This window comes from Pagrus major, chromosome 2 (assembly GCF_040436345.1).
Source record: "Pagrus major chromosome 2, Pma_NU_1.0".
Classification (NCBI taxonomy): Eukaryota; Metazoa; Chordata; class Actinopteri; order Spariformes; family Sparidae; genus Pagrus; species Pagrus major.
Window position 1 is genome coordinate 20,270,832 of NC_133216.1, and position 19,830 is coordinate 20,290,661.

General features: G+C 41.9%; 1 protein-coding gene across 2 annotated transcripts in view; it reads right to left on the bottom strand.

Annotated features, from left to right (window-relative positions):
- Window positions 1-3,048: 3,048 nt before the first annotated feature.
- hip1 (huntingtin interacting protein 1) overlaps window positions 3,049-19,830 on the bottom strand; it is a 48,447-nt gene continuing 31,665 nt past the window's right edge. For both annotated transcript variants that reach the window (XM_073481637.1, XM_073481645.1), the window contains exons 9-31: window positions 18,672-18,729; window positions 18,435-18,510; window positions 17,952-18,095; window positions 17,371-17,468; window positions 17,158-17,230; window positions 16,876-17,059; window positions 16,198-16,286; window positions 15,862-15,978; window positions 15,550-15,651; window positions 13,531-13,725; window positions 13,208-13,355; window positions 12,987-13,073; window positions 12,019-12,126; window positions 10,947-11,083; window positions 10,716-10,826; window positions 10,451-10,509; window positions 9,055-9,148; window positions 8,126-8,226; window positions 7,706-7,811; window positions 6,690-6,813; window positions 6,431-6,492; window positions 5,694-5,811; window positions 3,049-5,474 (exon numbers count right to left, since the gene is read on the bottom strand). In XM_073481637.1, coding sequence (XP_073337738.1) covers window positions 5,464-5,474; window positions 5,694-5,811; window positions 6,431-6,492; window positions 6,690-6,813; window positions 7,706-7,811; window positions 8,126-8,226; window positions 9,055-9,148; window positions 10,451-10,509; window positions 10,716-10,826; window positions 10,947-11,083; window positions 12,019-12,126; window positions 12,987-13,073; window positions 13,208-13,355; window positions 13,531-13,725; window positions 15,550-15,651; window positions 15,862-15,978; window positions 16,198-16,286; window positions 16,876-17,059; window positions 17,158-17,230; window positions 17,371-17,468; window positions 17,952-18,095; window positions 18,435-18,510; window positions 18,672-18,729 — 2,402 coding nt within the window. In that variant the 3' untranslated portion in view covers window positions 3,049-5,463. The remainder of the gene's footprint in view (window positions 5,475-5,693; window positions 5,812-6,430; window positions 6,493-6,689; window positions 6,814-7,705; window positions 7,812-8,125; window positions 8,227-9,054; window positions 9,149-10,450; window positions 10,510-10,715; window positions 10,827-10,946; window positions 11,084-12,018; window positions 12,127-12,986; window positions 13,074-13,207; window positions 13,356-13,530; window positions 13,726-15,549; window positions 15,652-15,861; window positions 15,979-16,197; window positions 16,287-16,875; window positions 17,060-17,157; window positions 17,231-17,370; window positions 17,469-17,951; window positions 18,096-18,434; window positions 18,511-18,671; window positions 18,730-19,830) is intronic.

Sequence of the window (19,830 nt, forward strand, 5' to 3'; positions counted from 1 at the left end):
GAACAGATCAGATGTTGTCTCACAGAGGTCCAAAGTAGGACCTTTATTCCCTCCTGTGCAGCCACACAGGTGACTTCGATCAGCCAACCTGCACCTGTCAGTGTAGCTGCTGATTTAAAGCCGTCATCTGCGTGAGGCTGCTTGGACCCCGCTGGTGTTCGAAAGCAGAGGGGAGACAAACACAGACACTGCTGCTGCCAGGAGACCTGCTGTAAGGCAGCCCAGCCCAGGACTGCAGAGACTATAAATAGCTCAGCCTCAGTCTTTCTCACAGGCACCACCCACCACATTACCCATGTGGCAGAACAGCAGCAACAGAGCAAAACAAAACTGCACACTGTACCAGAAAAAACAGATCAGAGGTAACCTGCTCGCTGCTGACTGTGGGCATGAAGTGAAGAAGTGAGCAAGTAGTGCTGACGGAGGGCTCGGCTTGTGGAGATCAGCTGTCGGTTTCAAAGAATCTTTTAGTTTGGGGAAGTAGGCCAAGATGTTTGCTCTGTCATTTGACTGAGAACAACAGTGATCACAAGTGTGAACGTTTCCAAAACACTCTTAAAGCTGCGTTTCCATTGTGACAATCATGCTGACCTTCTGACAGCTCAGTGTACGATCTGAACAATGACGTTAGGCAGCTAATGAGAAACTACAGCACATGCAGTATGGACATTATTCAGTATTTAGTCTGCTGTGATACAATTATCTTTGAAATTTCACTTCACTGTGACCTCAGTAGTTCAGGAGGTCAGTTTCGTGGAAATGTTGTGTGGCTGCTCACAGTATGGAGTCAATACACAAATAAATAACACTATTAGTTGTAGAACAGCAACTAAAGTATTTGAGCTGGCATGCTTATAATTAACAAAGGGAGGAAAACAATGAAGATAAATGTGTCCTAAGATTTGTTATTATTTATTTATTAAAAAAACTCTGAAACATATTTCTTTTTACACTTCTGGAGGCACCCCAGCGCCTCCAGAAGTAGATTAACTTAGATGCCGTTGTTCAGTACACAAGTCTTGCTATATTTATCTTTAATACAATGTTTTTATGCCCTCAGTGTTGTGTCAATTTCCCCTGTGGTATCAAAAATGGTAGAGAAGTAAGAATATTGATATTTTTCAAGGAATTGTATCAAAGTTACAAATTCCAGTATCGTGACATCAATGCCCAGAATAATTTGTAAATTGCCACTACTTCACAGGCACGGCACACCTGTTGTGCACCCACACAGGTGATGTTCAGTAGCACAGACTGTGTTGGATTGACTTCGCCCTCATTCTTTTGCTGACTTTGTTGCACCCGGGGTCCTGTTGTCAGGGTGGGACAAATTACATTTGAATCATTCTTGTTAGTTCAGTGCAGCTCCACCCACCTTCAACCTGAGCAGAGGTCTAATCAGTCAGAATGACTGAAAACACCTGTGAAGGTGTGTAGGACCTTTGTGTCGGTCTAAAGCCTGATCATTTGTTTCAGTTATGAGATCTGTCCCTGCTCTGACCCAACTTGCTAGTTCTCTAATAATTCACAACATTTAATTGCATTCACCTTGCAACTACTAGCCCTTAATTAAAGGAGTAACATTTGATTTATCCTCAAATGTCATGACAGACTGTTTTGGACCCGAGTCCTGCTCAGTTTATGGTCCTGCTGCTGGTTAACAAGGTACACCTGGTCTGTGTGTCACTGGCAGCAGGTTTGGCTCATTAACTGTCAGGGAGGAATACCTTCCTGCAGTCCAGGTATGTGTCAACGATACAACATGTCATTTTAAAGGTGGATGTAGCTCTGCGGTGTGATAAAAGATGCAAATAAGCAAGAAACATTATCACCAGAGGTTGATAATAAATTGGTGGCATGAGGTGAAGCTTTTATTTCTCTGTGTTACTGTCTCAGTGGGAGTCTGATTTCTGCCAGTTAAAGAAAAGATGGAAACTTAGCTTCATGAAAAACATCGCCACTGGAAGTCAAAATTGTGCTCAAAGAAATTATAATTATGAAATAAAAAGTCATAATTATGAGAAAAAGTCAAAATTATGAAAGAGAAAGTTCAAATTATGAGAAAAGTCATAATTATGTGATTAAAACCTCATAAATATAAAGAACTACTTAATTAAGAGATAAAAAAACTAAATTAGTTAAAAAGTCAGAATTATGAGACAAAAAACATAAATCTCAGTTTTTAATTCATAATTTAATTTTTTTAATCTCATAATTATGATTATCTCAATTAAGACTATAAATCATAAAACGTATTAATTGTTTTCTTTAACTGGCAGAAATGGGTTTCCATACGAGTCTGCTGCGTTGCAGATCTGACAAAATAAGACGCTTATCAGAAGACACGGTTGATCCTGAAGCACACTTTAGCCCAGATTAGGAATTTCTGTAATCTCAGCACAGTGGTTTCAGATTACACTGATTCATTTAGTCCTGCAGTGCCTCCAACATATCTGTGTGTATTGTGTTGTCTTTCACTCGTACTGTAGTAAGAGCAGGTGGGCTGGAGTGGGAGCAGCAACACAGAGTTCATGTTTGTGTCTCTAATGTGACAGTGTTTTATTTTAAATTGAGTGCCAACAAAGCACTTAAAACTGCATGACTCAACGCTTTTACTGGAAAAAAAAAAAATCAATTAGGTGCATTAGGATTTTAGCCCTGCTCTGATGTTGACGGGAGGTTATTGCTCCTGTAAAAGACAGTTGTGGAGCCGACAGACATCCCACTTTTCTTGCACACAAACAAGCAGCTGTGTCTGCACTGAAAACATCCTCGATTACGTTAACGCTCATGTCGTTATCTCTTCTGGGGAAGAAAAAAGCTGAAATGCCAGCTTTATTCATTTTCCAAGACGTCGTCGAGGTTTTTCTGTTGAATTGGCAGATTAAGAGGATTGGCTGAAGCAATTTATCAATCAGCGATGGTTATGTAACATCCAACTTTTCCCATAAAAACACTACGTGGAAGGAGACCAGAAAGCATCAGGTGAAAGGGCAGAGAGATCACTGTGCTCCGACATCATCACAAAGAAACACAGACACAGCTCGGTCTGTATTAACGAGTTGAAATATTTATTTTAAAAACTGAAAAAATAAAAACAAACCCACCAACATAGTTTTAGTATATCATACAAAGACATATTTCAATGTTGCTATGTGAGTATTTGTTTCTCTTTGACTACAGTGTGAGGCAGTTTGAAAGGCTGGCTGAGCTGGTAGGACTACAGACACAGACCCGAGAGAGACCAGAGACAAAGAGACAGAGAGATTAATAATAAAGAATATTTGGGCAAAAATACAACCAAACATCACTCAAGGTGCGCTCAATTCATCTTTCAAGACACTTGAAATAGCATAAAAAGTAGATTTATCTTTCTTTTATGGTCATTTTTTGAAATCCAAATCCAATTCATGATGAAATCAGGTACCGTTCTGCCTGGACCCAAAATAAGACTCGCTGTTTGGAGCAAATTCTGATTAATAAAACACTTTTCTCTGTCATCTGCTTCTCCTAAAGAATTACTGGCAAACACTATCCGACCAGCATCTGTTAAATAAACCAGTGTCACAACTTCTTAGATACACAGCTGAAGCAGAGCGTCGAAACTAAGTTGTGTTAAGACACAGAGAAAGACGAACTCCAGGAGAATCAGCACTGCCATCGTCAGACAGGAAGAAGAAATAACTCATCTCAAGGCATGATCAGTCCTCTCACAAAGTCCACTGGCAACAAGATGAAAGTCAGTCCATCAGTCTCAGTAGGAAAATCCTGTTAAATAACAACGTCTTATGGAAAAAATAATGACTTATATTAGTTACGTGTGGTGTTCGCGTGCACCATTTTGTATCCCTAATTCAATTAAACTGAATCCTTACTCGGAGAGATGCAAAAAAAATTATGCTTTTTAGATTTAAAGAAAGCAAACGATTATTTCCAACGATAGAAGGCTTGTAGTTTATATACACAGCTACTTGGTCTTGAAGAGGCGATGGAAAAGTCCACTGTGGTCCTTGTGATGCAGAGAGGGGTTTAGAAAACTGCAGTCGGCAGGATCGTGTGATGGACCCAGATAAATCTTGAAACATTTCATGAATGAAAAGTTTTGTGCTTCCCAAAAACTGACATTCAAGTTGGATCGGAAAACTTTTTTAGGACTTCCTTTTGTTGCTTGTCTCCAGGGAATGAGCGGGCGAACAACTCGGACAACGCTGTCAGCAGTTCATCATGTGCTGCTGCTTCTGTAACAGATTTCTTGTGGTGACCACTGACATTTGTAAAAATATGCACCAATGAGAAACTTTATTTAACAACTTTGCTGCCGGAATTAAAGGAAAGAAATCAGCAGACCCCAAAGTGTTGTTGCTTTCCTCTGTATAGAAACAAGTTTTCCTCTCAATCAACCTTTGCTTAACCAAATAAAAAGGGGAAAAGACAAAAAATGACCCCATGCCCTTAGTGTTTCGCTGTCATCAGATCTACCCATGATGCACCGCTACCTCTGACGATGTAGCATGAGGTAGTTGGCAGTCTCGAAGCTTGCAGGGAGGAGACTGTTGGCAGAAAAAAACGGCGCTACTTTCCTCTTCTGAAACGACTCCTGGAGCAGTTTTAGGAGTTTCCACGCAAGCCTCTCTTGAAATAAAATGTACATAAAAAGAGAAAGGGGGTCGGCTCAAGTTAACAGTCACAGGTCGTTACAATGGCGGAGAGGTGAAAGGCAGAAAGTCCAGTGAACCAGCCAGTGAAGCGGCATGGACTTAACAAGGTGATAACTCACAGTGAGAAAAAGAGGAGGAAGGAAGATAGAGACAGATAAAGAGCAGCTCAGGCTCCGACAGCTTCAGAAGCTCACGACGTGGAACAGACTCGTTTTTAGTAGGAGAGCATGCATGCCATCTATGTTACACAGAGACATGGTTTGGGGGGGGGGGGGGGGGGGGCTGTGGTGGAGTAGAGCAGACAGTCACTGATCATCTCCCCTCTCGCTGCTGAGAGCTCGGCCCTTGTGCAGTGCATCCTGGGATGTCTCGAGTAGAACTTGTGCTCGTAGCGTCTCCGCTGGGGCTCCTCGACGGAGTGCCGTTATTAAAAACAACGGGGGGGGAAAAAAGACAATAAATACTCAATAGAAGGGATCCACTTCACAGTCCTGGGGGAGGCGTGGGGGGGAGGATGTGTTTCTTCCCCGCTCCGGCTCCTCACATCCATTTGTTCCACCCTTTGATATCCCCCTCCCAGTCCCCACCCGGTGCTGTCCTTTATGGAAGCTTTTCGGACACGGGTGGAGGTGGAGAAGCAGGTTTTTTTTAGAAAAGAAGCACCTTTTAATTTGGCTTAGATAACAAAAAGAAGAGAAGAAAAACAAGGGAGAAAGAGACTGAAAAGTGTGTGTGTATAAATAGAGAGGCAGACAGAAGCCGGTCTTCTGGTGGAGGAGGAGGGGGACGACAGGAGCGCCAGGTCTCAACCTGTGCCTGTGGACAAGAAGAACCATTTTAGTTACTTTCACAATTTTATCATAGTTAATGTTTGGTAGCGCTTTACATTACAGCTCTATAATAACATGGTATTACTTAATTATTACCACTTTATTATCAGTCCATCACTTCACTATAATGTGATGTTATTACCGAGCTGTAACGTAAAATGCTACCCAGTACATTTATTGTACAGTTGCTGTCCTCTGTCCTCACCCTCTTCTCCCTCGTCCCAGCCCTCCGCTACCCCGGCGAGCTCGTAATGTTTCTTCCTCAGCTCGCCGAGACGCTCTCTCTCCTTCTGCAGACGGGTCTCCAGCTCCAGGACCAGAACCTGAGGAAACACAGACACACACACTCGTCATTTGGCTGCACTTCTGATAAACGATTAATTATTCTTCTTTTAAACAAAAAAAAAAGTCATTCAGGCTAAATTACATTATCTAATTATCTAATCTAATCCTTGCTGGTTCCATTATTTTCTCCAATTTCCCTCGTGTCTGTGGATGCTTTCTAAAAACCTTGTGAACAGTCATTGTTTACACAAGTCTTACTTACACTCCTATGAGATCGGCTTCAAACAGCAGCCCTCTGTGCATTTACAACAATCGACCGTGTGTGTGTGTGTGTGTGTGTGTGTGTGTGTGTGTGTGTGTGTGTGTGAGCAGGTCCAGACCTTTCTGTGTTTTCCTTTCAGCCACAACACAGAGTGAAGTGTTCATGTGTGGTTTGAAATTCATCCTCTCAAAGGATAAAGAATGTAGCTTCAGAGTCTAACGTGGAAACCTTACGACATTTTAGACAAACTCACATCCCATTAATCCTGACTAATTATTAAATCATTCACTCCTAAAATATCTTTCCTGGAGCTAAAACACTTTTTAGACACCCGGCGCTCAGCTGCAGTGCTTATTACGATGTACATCAGTGCCTGTCTGTATTCTGCTGCGTACCTGTGCATCCATCTCTTGTCGTTTGATCTGGGTGAGTGTCATGCTGGAGAAGTCCATCGTTTCTGGACACAAACAAACAATTCTGTTAAAACACCTTCAGAGTTTTTATTCTAATGCCCTAAAAACTTAAACTTTTTAAACGTAAAGTCAGAAAAGATAACAAATAAAGCTTTACATAATGAAAACATCAATGACACTGTGGACCAACAGCGCGTTATTGAACCAAACTAATCTTTTCCGGTCTATGTGATCCTCTCACCTGTCTCTTCTATCTGGGACTTGCCAGACTTGGTGGAGGCCACGACAGCTGCAGTGGCCTGTGTGACGCCGCGGGACGCCTGCTGCAGACGGTGCAGCTTGGTGCTGTCTTTGTCTGCTTTTACCTGGAGAGGAAGAGCAGCAGATATCAAACCATTTAGGACATCCAGTAACGGTCATTCTGCCATTTTCTTTGCATTAAACAAAAGCATGCTTCCCTCATAAGTTCACTGTACTTGTATGGATGAAAAATATGGAGGACTGAAGCTGCCAAAATGTAAATACATGACACAATAAATCAATTCTTTATGCATCTCTTTACATTTGAATAAAGAAATGTAAAAGGAAAGTACACCGATGAATAAGTCGGCGGAAATAAATGGGGGGGGACAATACATGAATAAATATGTAAATAAAAAAAGTAATACATTAAAAAATAACGTGGAAAATTAAATGAGAAAGTAAAAAATAGGGGACTAAATACCACTGTAAATAGATAAAGAAGAAAATTAAAACAGAAACACAAATTTAAGTCAAATTGTATAAATAAAACATTTTTTTCTTCATTTAATGGAACGTTAATTTATTTATTGAGCCATTTATTTTTTTTATTTCTCTTTGATTTTGGCAGTTTCAGTACTCAATAGCAAAAGGGACTATGGCCTAAATAAATGACTCAGTAAATAAATTAAATAATACAGAATAAAAGAATATAAAAATACAAAAAATACTAAATAAAATGGAAAAGTATGTAAACAGGAGAATTAATACAAAGATAAATAAATACAGAAGTTATTTTAAAGCTAAATGTTATTATATATGTAACATTTAATAAATACATGTATCTTATATACACATTATTTTTTGAGCATTGAATGGCATATGAATTCATTTATTGAGCCTTTTTTTATTTATTCATATAGATTTTTAGTTTTGGCAGACTGAGTCCTCCACAGAAAAAGGGGCTATGACCTGTTGAGACTCCACTGGGAGATGATGAGCGTGTTCGTTGCTCACCTTTGAGGCAGCCACTAGCTGTGCTGTGCTGGCAGCTATTTCATGTGAACACACCATCAACTCCTCATACTTCCCTTTGCCCTGCACCACCAGATCAGCTGCGTCTCTGGAACGACACAACACAGAGTGCAAAATAAACTAAAGGGGAAAACAGCATCAGTGTTATTTAATGTGGAGGTCAAGACCACAACAAAGTGAGAACCAGCTGAGTTATGACTGACTTTCCACGCTTAAAACCTGATTTACTGTTTTGTTTGTTTTCTATTTATTTCCCTGAAGAAGGTCAACAAAGTCATGCTTTAAGACATTTAACATTCACAGAGGCGTCACAGCTGCTTGCATCACATTTTCCCTCTGCTAACTTTATGAACTTAAGCACTTTTATCTCTTTAAGAGACTCAGGGGAGGACTGTTACTTACACCATGACCGTGGCGCCCCATCCCACTGCTTTGGAGGCAGAGATCAGGCCCTCAGTCCAGCGGGAGTTCTTGGCATAAAATTCCTTCATGGAGGCTGCCCCCTGGTGGACAAAAGAGGAAACATACAAATATTACTATAAAATACATGATTATTTTTATGATCTATTGATAACAATTATCTTCTTTAACTAAATAAATGTTTAGTCCACAACATGCCCGTCAGTCAAAGGCGACATATTCAAATGTCTTGCAGTCCAGCACCAAACGATATTTATGTTTACCCTCCAGTCAAAATCTTTTTTTTCTTCTTGTTCCTACAGTTGAATGTGTGACTTCACTGTGTAGAACAATGTCTGTGCAGAGTTTGACACTAGAAGGTGGCTGAAAGTGTAGATTGTCTCTGTGCTCATTGAAAATGTGATTGTAGAAAATGTGAGCTTGAGATAAGACATGAAGTACTTTTTATTGGATGTGCAATATCTGTCTCGTTGTTGTGTTTTTCCACATTATGTGCTGCTTGTTTGGATATTGATTTTTTTGTGTTATTATTTCTATGGAGGCAGCTTTATTTGGACAGCTTCTGAGTCCACGGAAAATTCTCTGATGACGAGAATAAAGTATTTTTATACCGTACTGTAAAGTATCTTACAGTATCGTTTCGTATGGAGAGCCTAATGGTATTACTATTATCATTATTATTATAGACATTAATGTGTTTTTCATAGCTGCATATTTGTTCAACCGTAAAATACAAATAACAGATTTCCTTGGTAAAAATGGCAACGCTCAACTCTGAGCTGCATGTTTGGAGAAGTTTGACGACAGAATTATAGAAATCACGCTTTGTTAAATTTGATAGTAATAATATGACCCACATCAGTTCCTCACTGGTTACTTTATGGAAGAAGAAAAGCCGCAGTGTAACTCACCCTGCCACCCTCCACTATGTCCCTTTGCAGATCTTTGGAAGACAGGATGAGCTCCTTGATCGTCTGCATCAGCTCTGTGCAGGAGGCCAAAATCCTGCAGGGGGCGACAGAGCAGAGGACACGGCCACTCACATACTGTAACTGTACAGCTGATACTCATCTATTTTAATAGGAAGAATAATATCATGAGGCCTGCTCAGTGGTGTGCATGCAGATATATTAAACTAATTTCAGTCAGGTCTGATCAGCTTGTGGCGAAGAAATATCCCCCGACTTGACAGAGAGAGGGGCTCCATTTTTAAAAAAGCTGTTTGTTACCACACAGTCTAGTTAGTGCATGACCGATGCACCACTGACCTAAATTCTCAAATACTCAATGAGGCATTTGTAGCTGCAGCGGATGTTTGTTTTCTTTTTCATAACTATCTCTCACTGCAGCGGCGCAGCAGCTTTTGAGAAAACAATTTTCTTGGTAACATTATAATTAAGCCAGTAGGAGAGAAAAAGTAAAAAAATTAATTGACCGAATTTGCACACAAAGAGATTTATTACACAGACCGGATGAATAACACATCGCTTTCTCTCTACAAACCTAATTACTAGATGACATGCATGCTTACATCAGTGTGAACTGGTATTCCTGTTTGTGGTTGAGTGAAGATTTATGTGCAGGCAACAAGATCACTGTGATGGTTAAGTTTGGAATTTCTTTCCCAAGAATGTAATCAAGGGATTTGTGAACTTCCTGGAGCTGTTAGCAGCACAATATAAATAAACCCATTTGGTGTAAGATGTCTATGATAGGATAATAGTTTGTGCAGCCGCTTCAGTGAAAAAGTAATTACAATATTTAAACTACAGATTAAAACAAACATTGCGTGCCACGCCGGCTTCAGACTTCACAGTTTGCGCCGTCTCTGTGGCTGAACTGATGAATTCCTTCGCACATCAGCCGTCAGACTGTGTGACCGTCTGCATCTGCCCTGACAGATCATGTGACTGCTGCCTTGCTGAAAAGCATCTCTAGTCCCAAATAACTGGAGGGTTTGGTCTGCTGTGTGCATCTGTAACGGGTGAATCGGTTCCTCAATCTTCATATATTTTCAGCCACTTTAATTTCTCAGTTAAGTTTCTTCTTTAATCTTAATGCTGTGAGAGAAGATAAAGCCATAGCAAGAAGAAAGTCTGAGGGTCAAGTGTGTTTCTATTCCAGGAAAATGTGATAATGAGGTCGATCTCGTTCTGAATCTCATTTTGATGCAAGAATCTTTAAGTGTTCAGTTAATTTGAGGATTAAGCTTCAGACTTTTTCATCTGGGAGACAGTCAGTGGTGCTTTGGACCCTACTGGGACGGTAAAAAGTGATTCTAGTCTTTTTCCCTAATCTGCGTTTTACCTCTCGTTGACCTCCATCTTGATTCCTGTATCAACTGCTCGAGACTTGTTGAGCATTTCCTGTTGGGATCCACGGAGGCACAAAGGAGACAAAAAAAGACACTTTGAAGTTAATGCTGCTGGAAAGTGAAACAGGAGGCAATGTTTTCACACAGCACATACAAATACACATCTGCTGTCAGATGACCACGGCTAAACACACACACACACACACACACACACACACACACACACACACACACACACACACACACACACACACACACCTCTATCCTGGCAGCTGCCGACTCCACAGCAGCGGAGGTGGCAGCCATTTCCTGCTCCACGAGATCTCCCAGCTCCCCCTGCTGCAGCTCCAAACCCCGAGGACGCAGTTTCTAATCAAAGAAACAGACTTAAGTCAGGATTAAAGCCAAATTTAAACAAGCTTCGGCCGATTTTACATTCACAGTATCAGAGTACAAACATCAGTATGTGTGTGTGTGTGGAGTATGGACCTCTGCGGTGGCCAGGATAGCCTCCAGTGCTGCCTTCAGCTTGCTGTTGTCTGCCGCAGCCAAGCTGTCCTGCTGCTTCATCTGGCCCAGCAGAGCCAGAGCTTCTGCCCCGCACGCCTTCACACTCTCTGACAGGGCTGACAGGGACAGAGACAAGGACAGGGAGGACACGTGTGTTAACGCCACCAAAAAACACAAAGATAACACGTCTGGTTCCCCGACAGATTTAATATATAGATGCATCTTGAAGCGTTCAAGCCAACATGTTTCATTATTTACTCTCTGTTTTCTGTTAAAATATCATGTTATGTCTTCTGTAAACTATGATGGGTGACTGTGCCACTAGTGGCTGCAGCTGCACTGATAATTATACTGACATCCCCTCAGGCAGAGTGTCAACTAACAGCTGAAGCAGCCACACTGATGGAGGGAAGAGGGGAAACAAAAACTACCTCGACAGCATCTGTCGACTACAGCCAGCTGATATGCATCTCACTGTACTTTGAAACGCTGCGTTCAAATGTTTCAGCAAAGTCCGGACGAAGACAAGGTCAGCGTGCTCCCCATCGATTTGCCACAGACGCACCATCAGCTCGACCCAGTTTCAATCCGACGTGTTTGTTTTTGTTGCACTAATAATAGCGCTGGCCAGAGCTCCATTATATTTCAGCATGTTTCGACTTGCTCAGGCTGCTAATACCCCAAGAGGGCGAACCCTGTAAACATTACTCCTGAATGAAGTCAGCAACTCAGTTTTTAACTATGCATGTTTTGGCTGAATTTCTGAAGAGCTGTTTTAATCACAGTGTGAAAACTGGAGCAGGACATTCAGATTTATAGATAGATACAAGGTACATCTCACCGAATTAAAGACTCAGTAGTTTCAGCTTACACTGGCCAACCTTACTGTGTACATGCAGCATATCAAGAGGTACGAACTCCCCACAGACGTGTCAGAACACGTCCGTGTCTGGGCCGACTGACTCGCCCACAGATTAACATCAGGAGAGAAGAGGAGAAGACAATCTACTCATCTCTTTGTCTCTGTCACACATGCGGGCGTAGAGCTTACCATCAGCCTGCTCCACAGGCACCATGTGGGAGGTGGCACTACCCTGAACGATGGTGTCGCCCACCAGGTGGCCGCACTGGGTGACCACTCGCACCAGATCGGATACACCTGGACAGACAAATATTTAAAACAAAAAATAAAACATAGATATGTTCAGAAAAGCCCCTACAGTTGATGGAATCATTTAAACACCTGCCTCAACATTTAGGAGCGACAGCAGCAGCTAATTGCTCGCTAGCTAGCAAACATTGATTAGCTGTAGTGGGCAGAACACAGTATATTACCTTAAAATACACAGTGACACGTGGTCAAACTGTTTTTTCAGTTGAGAATTGCAATTAAAATGACAATTATGTACAATACACCCTTGTACAGACAGCCTGGTGCTGACTTAGTGATTCATATTTTAAAGCCTCGACACATCTGATGCACATTCATTCATGAAACTGTTGAGCAGCAGAAAAGTGGATCAAAGGCTCCACAACATCAGTTAAAATGGCTCGTTATGTACGACTTAATAACATTTCTTTATCCCATACATTATAGTGCATCCTTTATAGGTGGTGGAAAGTAACTAAGTCCATCTAGTACTTACATTTATGTATTTAAAATGTAGATTAAGAATATACAAAAGATAATTAACAATTAAGAGATGATTGGTTCCAGGGGAGACACTCAGGGGAGAAGCTAATTAAAATTAGCTCCACCTTTGCCAGCTGCAACATTAAAGTGATGAACACATTAATGCATCAATAATTATAATCTAATAAAACACTGTACAGCATTTACTACTGAAAAGGGCCATTCGCATAGTCAGTGCTTTATTTGTATTTTGATGCTAATACTTTTGTTCTTAAGTAAAAGTTTGTATGCAGGACTTTGACTTGTAACAGAGTATTTCTACACTGCGGTATTGAAACATTTACTTTCGTGCCAACAGACAACTTTTCTAAATTAAACCCTCTCACCTGTGTTGTCAGCCAGGAAGGCCTCTCCGGCCGAGTGGAGTCGCTCCATACAGTCTAAAGAGGCCTGACATCTGGATGCCAGGTAGTCTGCAGAGATAAAACAGAGTAAGACTGGAGCTAAGACGTAAACATGCAAGCATGCATACAAACTTCACTAATCACAGTGCTAATTAGCATCCCAACACTGACTGAGAGCAGCAATCAAAGCATTTGTTTCTGACCCGCGGAGCTGGTGCAGCTGATGTGTGCCGGGTCGTCTATCTGAGCCAGTGAGTCCTGGATGATCTTCTCCGCCTCCTCCACAGCTCCCTGCAGACTGGACCATCGAGCTGCGACCAGCTGGCTCTCCAGCGCCTGCTCCCTGCTCTCCTGTGGACGCAAACACACACACACACACACACACGGTTGAACTTATCACACCAACCTTTATTAGAAATGCCAGAGGGTCCATATGTCAAATATTCTCACAGGTTCCCTGAAACATCTGCTTGATTTATTGCAGCTAATTAAGAAAGTTAATGAAGAGAGATAATTGAGACTTCACCTTCTCGTTGAGCTGATTCTGCAGGGCTTCCGCTGTCTTCACGCCGCTCTCCCGCTCAGTCGACAGCGAGCTCTGGACTCGCTCTAGCTCCTCCCCTCGGACGGCCAGCTCCGCCTCTACCTTCGACAAGGACTGCACCAGCTCCGCCTTCTCCGTCTCCAGGGCGGCCAGCTGCGAGCTCAGCACCTCACTCGACTGAAAGGTAAGGGAAGAAGAGAAGTGAAATGATTTGGAGGCCCAATGGTTCGGATAATATGTAGCTGTCATGACATCCTCAGCCAGCCAGAGGTTTGAGGTTAAGTTTACAATCAAACAAACACTGGAAAGTCATGGTTGTCAGCTTGGCACCAGAGTGAGGAGTTACATCAGAGCCTATTCACAGGACGTATATGAAATGACATTATTTGGACCATTAACTAGCCTCACTTCTGTGCGTTGGAGTTAAATAATGTGCATGAAAGTGTTCTGCAGGTAATAAAGAGAGACTTACAGCCTGTGTGCCAGCAGGTCCGACAGAGAGGGAGAAACGTTGAGAGATGAAGGAGAAACAGAATTGTTAAGAATATGAATGTAAACTGCGCTGTAGGAGATAAAGAGGGAGAGCTGGACACTGAAGGCATGCGACAAGTAAGACGTGGGCTGTGTGTGAAAAAGGATTATGGAGAGATGGAGGAGGAGGACAGAAAATGAGGGAGTTGACAAGTAGTGGATTCAACAATAGGACGTCAGGAGTGGGAGGCTGAGACGGATGAGAGGTACGGAGAACGGGACGGGGAACGGGACGGGAAAGAGTTGTGACAGTTAATAGCATCAATTTGTGGCTTAATTTGATTTCTGTCACCCACTCTAAAATATTTCTGTTTCGACAAGATTTCACCACTTCAGTGTTTTCATTCTGGTCTCTTCTTTTAAATAAAATCCTCCAGTCGCCTGTTAGAAACATCTGACCGGCTTCTCGGCTGTGCAGAGATGACAAACGCAGGGCCGCAAGAGGTTTGAGAGGAAGAGCTGAGGGTGAAAACTACCGTGCTACTGTTCATAAAAGGTTTCCCCCCACGCTGAATCCACTGACGTCAAAGATATGTATTAGCATATCAAATCTGTCAGAGAGCGTTTGAGATCCTGCTGGAGGAGGAACAGTCAGTGACTAAGAGGGGCGATGACATAACAGGAGACAAAAACCTGAGATGGAGGGAGTGACAGGTGTCTTACAGATGAAAGACAATGACTCGAAAGACTGTTGCATCACAGTGAGGATCCTGGATCTGTAGTTTTCACAATGTCAACAGTTTGATCCAGCATACAAACTAGATGCATCTTCATTTTCACTTGAAAGGTTATGTCACAATTACCGCTGCAACTAACTAATCATTTTCAACTAATTTCGTCATTATCAGGATTACATCGATGAATCGTTGAGTCTATAAATGTCAAAACCGTTCCAGAGGCAAAAGTGACGTCTTCCAATAGCTTCTTTTGTGCAACTCACAGTCTAAAACACAAAGACTCTTAATTTATTATCAGAAATGACAAAGAACGGCAGCAAATCCTCACATTTAAGGAGCTGGAACCAGCAAATGTTTGACCTTTGGCTTGAAAAGTGACTGAAACATTAATCGCCTATCAAAATAATTACTTTTTTTTTTTCAATTGACATTATGATCCCTGGTAACAATCTTGTAAGACCAGGTGACATGTTGCTTACGGCTGAACTGACTTCTGAGTTCAGAAATAAACGTAAAAAGTCTGATGTAAGTGAGAGTGAGAACTACGACTACAATAAGAGTGTGTAAAGTCGGCAGCCTTATTATTAGATTTTATCCAGACTGTGCTCCATTAGGATCACACAGGTCTGTTAGTCAGGGTGAAAAATGTCATGTCATTAATCTTTTCATACGCTCTTGTAGCAGCCGCTATTATCCTTTTTTAAATTGGGATTAAATTAGTTCACAGCAACTCGGGAGTCTTGTTAGCAGATTGAGGCTAATCCTGTATAGATTAAGAAAAAAAGAGAGTGACCTGCTGTGATGAGGCCATGGTGGTCTTCAGGGACTCCAGCTCCACCCTGTTGGACACCAGCTCCCTCTGGAGCTCCTGAAGCTGATGCAGTTGGTCCCTCTCCTGAACGAGAAAACTTAAATTACTTTACAAATCACCATTTCTCAAAGCACTCTTTTTGTAGCCACCGTGAGCCCCAAACATCTGATCTTTCACGATTACATGAATGCATTTACACTGTTGGTCTCACAGCAAATCATCTGGCTGCACCGCACTGAGTTGTAAGCTGCTGTACGTGTGTGTCAGTGATATCAATATTTATCTCACACTCACCTGTCTGTCTGCAACCTCCTGAGCGGCCTTCACCTTATCTTGCATCTCCCTCCTCACCTCCTCCACTTCATCCTGAGCCGCCCGAGCCACCGTCATCTGTCGGGTCACCTCTGCATTCTACACACACACACACAGAAGGACATGGGACACAGGTGCAGACATGCAGAGACACACACCAAAATAATCAGGACAGAGGCTGGGACTTCAGCCTGGGGGAGAAATCTTTACGGACAGCAGGAGGACAGAACTTAAATTAACTTGTAAGGATTCATTTAAAGGGGACAAGGACACAGAGAAGGATTTCATGGACATGGAGAAGAAATACGACTTTCTCACCTTCCTCAGCAGGTCTGCATGACTCTGAACCAGCTCTGTGTACTTCTCCTTCAGTTTGGTGTAGCGCTGCTCGTTGGCCTGAGCTTTTTCTGGTTGGAAACACATGACAGAGACAGTTATTAGTTACAGTGTCAGATACTTCAGGAGATTTAATCTGACTATCTGCGTTTTTTGGTCCAATTGCTGATTAAAATAAATGATTTTTTTTAAAAACCCAACAACGAGACTTTAGTTCCGATGCAGCTGCCGCTTTCTGTGTGTACTGCCACTCATGTCCCGCCCACAACATTATCTGATTGGTTACACGGCAGGAGTAACAGTCCATCAACACTAAATGATCGAAGTCGGCAAAATAACTAGTAACTGAAGTTACTTGAATAAATGTAGGGGAGTAAAAGGTACAATGTTTGCCTCCAGAACATTGTGTAGTGGAAGTGTAGAGTGGTAGAAAATGGAAAAACTCAAGTACAAGTACTTCAGAATTGTATTTGAGGAAATACATTATATTTCATCGCTGGTTATTTCTTAATTTTGGACACTAATATCTAAATTTTTACTACAAATTGGGCCCAAATATCAGTATGACTATGATTGACTATTTTGATTGTGATTGGTATCTTTCTGGCTCAGGTCTGTACAGCGTCAGTAGCTTGACAATGTGACAGAGAAGTGTCTTACTCTCTATCTCCGTCAGGCTCCGCTGCTCCTTCTCCGTGTCTTCTCTGACCCTCCGCAGGTCCTCCAGCTCTGCCTTCAGGAACTCGCTCTCCCCCGCAGCCTGCAGCCTCAGGTGGCTCTGCTCTGCCAGCTCTGCCTCCAGCTCGCTGACTCGCCCCCTCAGCGCCTGACACAAGCGACCGCTCTGATGAAGGACGGAGAGGGAGAGAGGTGAACAGCTGATTCACTCGCTTCTTAAAAGATTTATTTGTGAGCGAGACATGACGTTTGAGAGCTCCTCACCTCCAGCCTGAAAGACTCGAGCTCTTCTTTGAGGGCCTCGATCTCCCTCGTCAGCTGTTCGATCAGACGGTCTCTGTTGGACACGGACACACCATCAATCAGAAGTGAGAAATGAAATCAATAAGCTGATTTTTTGTGAATGAAATGTAACAGATTAGAATGAAATTCGACTTGACTTTGGTCAAATCATAATGAGACTTTTTCGAGCCTTACTTGTCGTCCTTCCTCATGCCGTTCTGACTGTTGAAGTTGAAGGGGTCTATCGCCGCCGAGGTGCCAAACAGGTCGTCAAACTTGGTCTCCACAGCAGGCTGGAAGTTTAGAAGACAAATAAAGACAGATCCAAGTAAAAACATCCATACAATTCACCTCAGTGGCCTTATAGTCTCATGTCTTGACCAAACATCTATAATCCAGGTGTTTTGCAGCTGGATTGTGGCTCCAAAATGCCATCAATTACCTCATCATCTCCCACGTTTATAAGTCAAATATATTATTTTTGGCTAAGTTTAGCTTCATTCAATATAATTAACACCAGGACATGACAGCATGACTATACACCAGATGTGTGGGGAAGAATCTAAAAGATATGTGGTCCACTGGGGACTTTATTAATGTCTGCACTGCTGGCAGGTTGTTTCCATTTTTATCTCCTTCACTTTGCATCTGTTCCCTCTCGTCTACTCCCACAAACACACCATTCATCTCTCATTTTCTTATTGCCAATTGCATAACGTGAGCAGGGGAGTCATGCATCTACAAAACATTCAGTTATACTTGTCTTGCTTAGTTACCGGCAGCACGGGGACGTCTGTGTCCACCAGGTCTTCCGTCTCCACCACGTGCTCCGACTCCGGGGACGACGACTCGGCGGGGATCACCACCACGGGGCTGATGTGCTCCGACAGAGCCGATGCGCGCAGGAAGTTAGGAGGGTTCTGTGAGAAGCGTGATTTTAATCATTAGATTATTTTGTTAGCTCTGACCAAGCTTTTTGCATAATATATGGAAGGATGTGAATAATGCAGCTAGAAGTGTCCCGAAAAAGTCTTTCATCTCGGTAGTAAGGTTAAAAAGTCATTTGAATGTTGAAATTTATTCCACTGAACAAAGAGTGAAACTACGATAATGTGCACGACAGGAAATAAAGACATATAATAAAACGTAAGATGTGAATGATGAGAGAGACTTAAGGATTAATTAACCATTTGGTAAACAGAAGAAAACAATCATCTTGTGTTTTAGGTGTGTTTAAGTCTCAGTGAGGGCGACCTCACCTCAGGCAACTGTGGGATCTGAATCAGCCTCTTGAAATACTGCAAGTTACTGGAGCGATAGAACAAACTCTTTAGCCTGAGACAGAGAGGCCGAGAGGAAAGGAAAATCAGTAAATCAGGAGTTGGACATTATAAATTAATTCATCATGGTGCTCAGAGCTCAGTCCACAGCGTCACGCTCAGTCAGTGAGTACAGAGAAAATGTGACCGTCTGTGTTTCTGTCTGTACTGTCGTACTTCTTAAACTGTTCCTGGAAGCGATCTCTGTGGCCCTGGAGAGTGTCCGCTGGAAGGCCTGCGAGGAGACACATGCAGAAAGACAAACACGTCAGAGCTCAGACACCAGAAGTATTCAGGTATTCTGTATATAATGTAACGTCCGAGTGCACACGCGGAGGACGGGAATGTTTTTGTGCATGAATTTATCAGCGTCTACTTCTCAGAAACTGAGAAAAGGCTTTTAGAGACTGCATGCATTTTTGAGTTTATCGAGAGGAGATCTGAAAGGTTTTAGGAGGCCAAGAGTCTGCACATTTAGTTAACTCAGAGAGGAGCATCTGTCATCTGTGAGCCTGCTGATATTTTAGACAGAAACAGTCCAGAACTTTCTCCACATGATGCAGATATGATTTAATTTTATAATCACATTCTGCTGTTTAAATCAACTGAAATATACTTCAGCTAATTCATGAAGACAATAAATATTCCCTTTAACCTTTCATTGCTTGTACTTATCTGTACTTATATAGTACTGTATTTTTATACCTTTATTGTATTTTTTAACTTAATAGCATCTGTACTTGTTCCGTATTCGTAACTGTACTGAATTTGTTTTCTTCTTTGTAGCTTGAACTTTTAGAAAGCCTCCTGTGGATAGGTGTTGTAAACATAAACTAAACTAAATCATCATCATCATGGCTTGCCAATTAAGTCATGATTTAATTGGCATAGTTTGGGTTATTTAAAATCCAGTCCCTCTTTATTTCGGTCACAGTCAAGCGCAGCATCACTGACAACCTTAGTAATGTTTTTCTACAGTAAATGTTTCAGCTCTTGTCGTACAACTTCTGAACGAGCTGCAGCGATTAGTTGATTACATTTTGATTAAGTTTAACTCCAATAATCGCTTCTGTAACATTCTAAGCAAACGGGGCAAATCTTTGCAGTTCCAACTTTTTAGATATTATGATTTTTTTCTTGTTTTTATCATATGCGTAAGTAAATTAAATATTTTTTGATTTGTGACTGTTGATCAGATAAAACAAACGATTAAAGGACGTCCCTTTGGGCTCTGGGGAGGTGTGATTGTCGTTTTTCTTTCATTTTTCACCTTTTATAGACTAAAAGATCTATCATGAAATGATAATGGCATTACTATTTGCAGCTAGGGATGGCT